The 10,111-nt window shown below is 38.0% G+C and overlaps 1 protein-coding gene across 3 annotated transcripts in view; it reads right to left on the reverse strand.

The window, feature by feature from the left end:
* The window catches only part of ATP13A3 (ATPase 13A3), a 45,744-nt gene extending 39,486 nt beyond the window's left edge, over window positions 1-6,258 (reverse strand). For 2 of the 3 annotated variants that reach the window (XM_027884116.1, XM_027884114.1), the window contains exons 1-2: window positions 6,219-6,256; window positions 1,598-1,691 (exon numbers count right to left, since the gene is read on the reverse strand). In XM_027884116.1, coding sequence (XP_027739917.1) covers window positions 1,598-1,648 — 51 coding nt within the window. In that variant the 5' untranslated portion in view covers window positions 1,649-1,691; window positions 6,219-6,256. Of the gene's footprint in view, window positions 1-1,597; window positions 1,692-6,218 lie in introns of all 3 variants that reach the window. The other variant, XM_027884115.1, reaches the window with a different exon arrangement.
* Between the last annotated feature and the right edge of the window lie 3,853 nt (window positions 6,259-10,111).

The following is a 10,111-nucleotide window of genomic DNA, read 5'->3' on the forward strand; positions in this document are numbered from 1 at the left end:
GCTGTGAACGCTGAGACCCGGGTTCGATTCCCGGTCGGGGCCCCTCCCCGGGCAGATGGAGCTCGTTAGCCCTGTAAGGCAATCCATCTACGTCCTGAGGACCTCGCTGCCACCGTCCAAGCATGCTTGGCCCCGGCAGATGAACCTCAGGATTAAAGGGTGGGCTCAGTTCCGCGCACACTGTGTCTCACCTAAAAAATCCAATGCGCAGGCTGGAAGGTGGAAAGACTTTCCCCGGTTCTTCGTTCGCGAAGAGACTGGCCATTACTTACATTACTTACCAAGAAATGGTACACTATAAACTACAAGTCACGCTCAAAGGTTCTGTAACTTTCCCCAGCTATAAAAATCCTCTTCTCCCATTAAAAAACCTCAAAGTATTTATTCAGTGTGCAAGCACCAACTTAACTTGATGACAGCCAGGAAAAGAAAATAATATAGTGACTTGCTGGATGCTGTGTTACATTCCTGAGTTTCACATTACATCATTAGATTATATTTCCTGCTGTAAAAGGGCAATGAAGTTTCCCATTGAGTCCCACCCATTGTCCATATCGACATCAACTTTTCACATTTTTTTTTACTTTTCATTAAACAGTATTAGAAATTGTTTAAACTCCTTCCCTAAGAAAAGGCTTTTCAAAAAGTTTCTTTGGCACCTTCTCAGCTGACAAAAAAGCAGAGATAAAGCCTGTTATCCCCAAAACACTTCTTAGCAATAAAAATAGGACAGTGAAGGATAGTGGGAAAAGTTAATGCCTCTTTTTAGGGCAAAATTAAATTATTTCCTCCAAAAAGCAATTATTTGAGTGATCTGGCCATAAGCACCTCCTGTTGTACAATGTATTTGCCTGCTCTCTGTATTAAGAGTTGTCTAGTGAAGAGCAACATTTCCTAGCTGTGTGCACAAGGATGGAATAAGGACTTTAATTCACAGAAACCTATAATTTCTTAAAAAAAAAAAAAAAATCCCTATATACCCAAATGGACTGAAAATTTAAAAGTCAGCATCTGGTATTTTCCTGTCAAAGCCTAATGCTGCATATTCCAGGACAAACAGTAAGAGCTATCATCGCTCCAGTAGGAAGCAAAGTTTATGTGCTACCAAATACCCAAAACGTTCTTGTCAGGTGCTTGGAAGTGGGTCTTATCTGCATAAATAAAAATATGCAAAGTACGGTCATGTTATGAAGCATTAACCTGTTTCAAATGCCAAGAAAAAAGGTCCAGGATTTGGAAGTGAAAAAAAAAAACAAACAAACAAAAAGCAAACAACCACCACCAAAAAAACCCACAAGCCACTTATTTTCCATTTTCATTTTAAAAAAGAAATGTTAAGTACCAAAATGTGTTATCTATTGGACTACTGACCTCAACCAGCATCCAGAACCTTTGCAAAGGTTTTCAACAAAAACCTTTCCTATCCCAAGACTAGATTTCTTAACAACAAAAATATTATCAAGGAAAACCTTATAAAATTGATAAGTTATTCACACTAAGACAGTCCATTTCTTGATGCAATATGCCCACTTTAGACAGAAAACTCTGAAAATGTTTTCCTTTCATTGTATAAAAATAGATGTACAGAATTCATTACCATCTCATCTTCCTCTGCTTTATTGACATATTTCTTTTCTTCTTTCTCCATGTTTAGTATGATATGGAACTTCTCAACTTGAGATATGGAAGACCTTCAACAACAAAATAATTAAAAATTGAAGCAATATCACAGATTTTATACCTAAGTTTGAGGTTGTTTCAAGTTAACTTTCTGTAAGTGCACACACATATATAAACCACTGCCAAATATTAATATAGATCTTAAAGTTGCACTGTTATTAGTTTCCAGAATTAATGATCCAAGAAGCTCTATAAAGCTTTAAAATTGAACATAGGATGAATATAAGTGCAATACTGCACAAACAGCAGGCTTGGAAAGAGGGGGAGGAAACTTGTATCAATTTAACTAACATTCTACACGCAGCAAGTAGTTTTTGGTACATTCTACAAGCTTCATGAGGGAAATGTAAATTAAACTTGTAAAAAAAAAAGCTTAAAAGTAGGTCAATATTACTCATTTGTATCACTCTATATGTAATAGCACCAATCAGATGCTTTCAGAAGCTGGGCTATCCTTCGAGAGGAAAGGCACTGTACCCCTGAGATGTGCATTTCTTATCCAAGCAGAAAAATAGGTAGAGGCTAAAAAAGGTTTGGTTCCCAGTTTAGTATTTCTAAATCAAGACATGCTCAATGGTCAGCCTTTCCCTTCTATCAGTATTCAATTTCTATCAAAAGGTTGATTTCTCCTTGTAAATCTCTCACAGTTGCTGATCTTGAGGTGCTTTGAGGACAGATTATGATCATCAATTTCATGAATAGGGAAAGACAGGAAAAAATATGAAGCTGCCTGTCTACAAGATTAATATAGGGCATACAGATCCTTATTGCAATAGGGAAAAACTATGAGGCTCACCAGAATCTTCAGCATCTCATAAACTAGTAAAATCAAAAGTATCATGTCAAAAACCTAAATTTTTGAAATTAAAACAGCATCTAACCTTCACTTGGGCACCCCTGTCCTGATAATTGTGTACAATGTCTATTTAATGCACCCATATCATACTTCCCCAGGACCAGCTACCACAGCTAAAACCACTTAACAGCCAGTGCTCACCTGCCAAGACATGGATTAACTATAATTCTCTACACTGACATGGTAGAGCCTTTGATTGTATTTGCTGCACTTACATAAATCCCTCAGAAAACAGCACTTACTACCACAGCATGTAACCAGTCCTCAAGTACTAAGTCATAGCACAAGTAGTTATTGTAATTGTCCTTTTTCAGGCTGTTATTAGTACTAGGTAGCACAACCATTATCAACTTTTTTGCTGTCATTAACTCCCCAACATTTTCACAAACCAAATCACCAGAGTCCAAGTCAGATGCCCTCAAAGCCAGCCTTCAGATCCATGCACTTACATTCATCAGCAATGCCAACTTCAAGGGGTCCTTCCTCCCAACTCCTGTTGCTTATCAACATCATCACATCCTCACATGTTTTCTGCAACCTACCACCTCCCTTCCAGTTAACCCCACAAAGGAAGCAGGAACCCAACAGAAAAGGTTTCTTTCACTGCCCAAATCTGGGTCTCCTCAGAAATCTACTCCCACTGTTGAAGAAGAAACACTCCTAGTAGAAGAAACATTCAAAGTAGAGAATTGCATCAAAACACAGAGCTCAGTCTCAGGTGAGAAGCAGCTCAGCACTTCATAAATTTAGTGCTTGACACAGTTGGCACTTTGTTCTGAATGGAAGAAAGCTAACTTGGCAACAACTGTCTCCTTTGACAGAAACACTAGCTCACAGATTCCTTGCCTTGTTAAGCTGAAAATTTTCTATTGCTATCCAACAGTAATCTATAATCTTATTGCAGATTTATTTGGAAATTAAACCACACAAGCCATGCAAATTCTAAACCACACTTTTGTTTAAATTGCCCCTTTTCTTCACTAAGCAGTTTTTTATCCTGGGAAAGATATAGGTATATACGTAACCAGTTAAAATCTGTCCTAAACCTACACAGGATTGCCAAGAAAGCTCCCGAGGACAATCTTTGAATCAATCACATCAAACAATTTTATGTACACCATACAAATCACATTTTCAATCAAGAAGCCAAAAAAAGTTCTGTGTATGTACAGAATTATACTTCTAATAGAGTTCACAGCTCCAGAAGAGAATTATTAGATTAATCATACTTGAACTAGTGTGCTCTTAAACAAACACTCACTTTCCCACTATAATGTACGGTAACATCAAAAACGGTGCCTGCAGGCAACACTCCAACTTGACAGACACATCGAGCAACAACTTAATACAGGAAAGTTCCAGTCAGCAAAATATCTGCAAACAGATTCCAGATCAATCTATCTCCTCTGGAATTTTCATATGGCCAACATGTCGGCACAGGCGCCTTAAGGAACACCACGGCAACATGAGGGAGAAGTGCAACTGCTGTTCTACTTACAATGAAGGAGCATCAAGTTGTGGGTCTGAAGAAGTACAAATTTCAGCACTAAGAACACCAGCAATAATTCCTGTGATTCAATGAGTTCTGTGAACAGCTGGATAGAATCAAACAGGGAATACATGAGGAGCATTAGAAGGCTATTTTTGACTCACATCATTAGTTCCATCTGCATTATTTTATACTCATCTACTGAGCAACCTTCAACCAACACACATTCTCAACATTGCACATACAGCCAGTAATTTTCCAAATTAAACTCAAATTCAAATCTTTATATATAGAAAACATTAGAGATATTTTCTTAGTTGATGGGTCATGAAAATAATTTCTTTTCCACAACGAACAGCATTCTTTCTCCGGTCGTATCCCTTCCAGCACACCATCACAGCCCAGGCTCATCATCAAGAGCTCAAACAGGTAACTGCTTTGTTTGTCTCTCACTGCCCTGCTGAAAGCTGGGGTTGAACACCACCACAGGGACTCCACAGGGCTGCCCTCCTTGGGTGACTTCAGGCTGCTGGGTCAGACTGAAAGAATGTCACCAATTCAGAAGAGAATTTAGCAATCTGCTTTTGATCTTTACTTCTTTCTATAACATGGGGGGAAATTAAACATTTCAGTACTTTAAATCTTTAATCAAAGATTTCAATATAAGCCTTGGACTTTTCAGACCAAGACAGAGTATGACATTTTACTAGTACTCAAACTGAAGTGAGGTTGAAATCCACTTGCAATAAGCAACATGGACATAGGAATATTCAAATATAATGTGCCTCTGATGCACAGCATAGGCTGCTGCTCAGTTTCTCTCCAGTCCAAGGTCCCTGGAGTGAATAGCTGAAGAAATCCTCTCCCCCTTTAACAAACTGAAAATAGAAACCTTTTAAAGAAAGGAATTAAACCAAATGGAAATGGTGAAAGTTACTGCCACTCCATTCACATAATTTTTACTTATTGAGCTACTACTGTATAGCTAAGCATACTCTAGAGACAGAAATAGGAAATATAAAAAACGTTTGTAAAAGAAATGCTGCTTGCCACTGAGATCAAGAGAATAAAGCCACTTGCAATATTTTAGAATAACTCGGGGACTTTTTAACAAATGTTCTAGAGGTCAGGTGAAGTGTCTGAACTGCAAATACTTTTAAGAGCATACATTTGAGTCACAAGCTTAAGCAGTAAATCTGCAACTTTGCAAAATACAGTACATCAAAACTAAGTTAAACAGAATTTTTTATTTGTCTCCATCCTAAAGAGTACATAGCTGTGAGTAGGACAGCACCTGCAGCTTCAGATTTAAGATGACATTATTTTAGAGCTAAAGTAAATCACAAATTGGATCACTGAAGAAATTGCAGCAGGGTACAGGGCTTAAAATTAAATGCATCCCCCAGAGTGAATAAAATGCTGCATCTTTTCTGAATTACTACACCAGTAGGTATTTGTTGTTCCATCCTGATTAAACAACCAATAGGCAATAAACATTTGTAGCAACAGTATAAAAGATGCAAGTGACTTCATGGCATGCCTATTAAAGAAATTGTTCTAAAAACACCACAGCAAGTCTCAATCAGTACACCTGAAGAGTTCCGCAAGTAACACTTTCAAAGGACCACTGGCTTACTTTAAGTCAGTTTCCTAACACTTGGCATAATTAGCAAACTACTTCAGTGCAAATTTTACCCTTAAAGTTTGATTTGGGAGATTTGGGAGGTAAGAAGCAAAGATATCTTCCACCTGTTCTCTTCATTTGTCCCAATTCTGCAATCCTTACATATAATAATACCCTAACTCATATATATATACACATTGCTGCCATCAGTTTATTCTTCCAGTTTTTCATCCTAAGTGGAAATTTCATAATTTCAAGAGAAAAATTTCAAGGTCTGGAAAAACTACAGCTACAAAAGAAACTTTTGATATTTCCTGCAATTAGTGGGTAATTTAAATCCCAGGTTTCTCAGATTAAAATATAACTTTTAAAGCTGAAGTCTATTAAAATCCATTAGTGGATATTCATAGGGAATTATCAAGTTATTACATTTGCTTATGCTCTGTTATCACCTGTTTGCTTAAAATACGCAAGTAAATAAACTAACACATTTGTATGCTGAACATTCCCTACTTTATTCTTTTCAGACATTTGTAAAAAACCCTGTGATAACTAAGAGTTTCTCTTACCACCAAGCAGTCCAGCAGCTGTCCTCTGCACTTGCTTTTGTTACCATGAGTGAGCGAGGCAGTTCTTAATAACGGAGACCCTATCTACAAGGGAAGTCCTGAAAAATGAACTATTTTGTCTAAAATCTAAAAAAAGTCTCCAAGGGCTTTTCAAACTGTTATCAAAAGATTAACATATCAAAGAAAATTTGGCACTGCTTGGAATGTTGGTTTGTTTTTTTTTCCCTCTTCCCTCCAGTGTGGCCGAACAATTGCAAGACTGTGGCCCGGCTGGCGCGGAGGCTGCGCTTCCAGGCATCAGCAGCCCGCAGCCCGTCCAGCTCCTTCTATTCAAAGGACAAATGCCTCACCAGCAGCTTGCATACAGTTGCAGGTCCATGCACAAGCCCTGATACTATCTGCCCAGCTAAAAGCATGTGTGCTTTGGACCAAACCCTTCCTTGTATTTACAGAGGTTGCGAGTGCAGACAACAACATTCATTTTGAGGAGCTAATCGATGGTAAAGGCGGCAGTTCAGAAATGCACTCATTTCTCACTCTCAGCATTTTACAGGTTATCACAGAGCATAAATGAAGCAATCAGACACACCAAATGAGACGACCTTTAGAGATCGAGTGCTACAAAGCTAAAAAATGATAGTTGGTCACTACCTGAGTATCACAGAAAGAAGTTACTTTTCTGTACAAGACAAGGCTCAACCTGCTCTGCTTTGGCAAGAACATGAAAGGCAAACAAAGATATGTAGCAAGACAGACAGAAAAAGTAAAAGACATGCATGAGAGAGGCCAAACTTCAAATCCACCTATGTGTGAAGATTAATATGAGTAAATCTTACCCAGCTCCCTATGTAATCACTATCATTAAATAACTCAAACACTGTAAACTAATACAGGAAGAAAATTAAGACAAAAAAACCCTGATCGACCTGTCTAGAAAACAATCCTGGTGTTAATCACACATGATTCATATTACTGACATCCTGATCTATTGTCTCACCAAGTCACCCGCCTGGCTCTCCTGGATCCAAGAGGGCTACTGAAAAGCCTAAACCTCCTCCTTCAGAACTTTACAATAAATTTACAATTCAGAGATTTACAATAAATGCATCCTACACTAAGAGACACCTTGGAGCTTTGCAGTAAGTTTCTAAATAGCCAAGTATCATTAAAAACCTTTAAGATTTCTGAATGTAAAAACATTTTGGAAGTAATCTTTAACTGTATCCTGACTAGGTGCCAAAACACAGGAAAAAAAGGGGGGTTTTTTTGAAACTAGAAAGCCAAATGTTATTTAGGTCACGCAGAAATTAAACATTTCTGCACTTTACACCAATAAGGAATCAACCTGACAAGGTTAAAAAGGCAAATGTTTATCATCGAGGCTTATTGTTGTTCCAGTTACATGAAATTCCCACACACTGAAAGCAGTCACCAAATACTCAATTTTTTCCAAGCATTACAGCAAAAGTTTTTTGGATTCATGCAATGGACCTAAAATGGAGATAAGAAAACTGCCTTACGTGCCCAAAGCACAAGCTAATGATCAATCTCTGCCACACTGGAAGTTATGAAATTAAAACTGAAGAAATACTCAAACTAGAAGTACCACAACAGGCCAGGAAGAGGAATGAACATATCTTCTGACAATATATTCCATTTCAAACTACAGTCAGCTTCTTGGGAAAGATGAAAACTCAGCCTGGGCTATAGTTGACTATTAACAGAAAAGGATGGCAGTTCATTTTCCAAAGTGATTGACAGAGGGCAAGTGTATTCTTTTGTTCTGCCACAGAAGCCACCTTTCCACTCCACCTTACAAGGGTCCTGCACCAGGTGTTGCACAGGGCCATTTGAAACATCCATGGAGGTGGTGCTTTGGAAGACAGTTCTGCACTCGTACCTCAGGCCAAATGCCAAAAAATGCTCTGAACATTAAGTGTATTTCGAATTTGAATGCTATAATATGCCCACATGCATACACAGCACAGTATCTCTTATCTAAATACTGCAGTAAAAAACAATGAAAATACTACTTCAAAATTATTCCAGAAAGATTAAGAACACCTTTCCTCCAGACCATGGAAACATTTCTCAGACATAAAAAAAATCTGCTCTTGACCTGAGACCTCTTTTGCCATCTTGCTAATGAGATCTCCTAGCCTGTACAAACTTGGCAGCACTGGCCATGCAAAGCTGCATTCGATACATCCACATTCAGTATGTCTTAAATATTTATCCTCGTGTCAGAATTACCAGCAGGCAAGGAAAAAAGTTCTAGGTATGGCTTTGGAGAATATACTCCAAAAAAAGTGCACTTTTAAGTGGAGCTATAAAAATAGAAGGAAAAGTCTTATCAGCTATTGCTACTTGAGCTCGCAGCTCCTGCCCATGCCAACTGCCAATGAGTTCCACATACAATACCTGAAAAGCTGAACCTAAAACACTGGCTTCATTTAAAACATGCTGTAACAATAAATAAATTGACAAGGACACAAGGCTAAGAAAAAGAGAGGATCAGGAAAAAAAGAGATGAAATCAAAATTTCTGCCCACAGTGTCTTGGATATAAGTCCCATATTTACTTCCCAGTCCTCCTCCTTTATATGCTACGATATCCTATTTCAATATCTATAAAAATAATGTACTATTTCCTAAAATTTCTCCACTAGTGGCTTTTGAAACAGATGAGCAGAACCTGCAGCCACTCATCATGAAAAAAGGACTAATTTTAATAGACTTGCAATTAATAAGCTAGGGGTCTATTTAGAAGGCTATAAGAAAGCCCTGCTAAAATGCACATCATGACATCACCAAACAGTGTGTTATCAGGATTCATCACTGACCTCGTGACTTCCTCAAAGGAACAAGTTTCCAAGTTCTTTTTTATGGATTCTCAGTCTCCAAGGAGTTCTCTGCACAGGTATGCCAGTACTCGGCATTTTTGCTGCTCTGGTAATTGCCACTGTTGCAGTGACAACTTCCACTTAGTACCCTGGACCAGTCATGGTTTGTGCTATACCCTGGACTCAGATGGATCTGTATGTCTGAGCTGCAGCACAATGCCAGAGACTTCTCACATCACCTGGCAATTCTGACACCACATATGAGAGTCTCTTTGCCTGTTTCCAAAACGTAAAACCCATGTTGCTTAAAAACCACCTTGAAACTGGAACACAACCCTCTACAGGTGATATACAACTTAGGCAAAGGTCCAGGGCTATCACGTTTTTGTGGCCATGAAAACCAAAAGGTTATCACATTTCTTCACCATGCACTAGCACTGAGCTTACATGAGTAGTTTACATGCATTTGTAAAGCTTTCAGTATTATTTGAACGTACCTGTATTTTTACAAGCATATGGTTAACATTACAAACACAAGAGATACTCTCCTTAAGAGGTACCCTAACCCTGAGAAATGCACCTTACAAAAATGGAAGCTGATGCAGTTTACAATTCTCCAGTACCTTGCAGCTGAACCCTTAAATACAAAGCTATCCATATAATGTACAACAGATGCTTGGGTAAGACATACAAACTAAAAGAACTATGGAAGATTAAAAATCCTCCAACTGTATTTTGAAAGGAGTTAAGGTTATAATTTGTACTACAAACAAAGCTTAACACTTTAGTCAACTAATCAAGCTCTAACAATAAGAATGACATAATAGTTTAATGAATACATGGAAATTTTACAAGTACACGAGCTAAATTTTAACAAAGCCCTCCACTCAATACCTATTTTATCACTTCCCATCTTGGGCTTTCTGTTATAATACAAGCTTTTGTTTCTGTGTTTAGGCTTAAGGAAGACCATTGTATCCAACAATCACCAAACCAAAATTGTATTTACATTTGTAGAGTGTATTCTTTGTAAAGTATACTTTTTGCAGGC

Source organism: Empidonax traillii, unplaced genomic scaffold (assembly GCF_003031625.1).
Source record: "Empidonax traillii isolate 1590-97213 ecotype Southwest subspecies unplaced genomic scaffold, ASM303162v1 scaffold138:size3245559, whole genome shotgun sequence".
Taxonomy (NCBI): domain Eukaryota; kingdom Metazoa; phylum Chordata; class Aves; order Passeriformes; family Tyrannidae; genus Empidonax; species Empidonax traillii.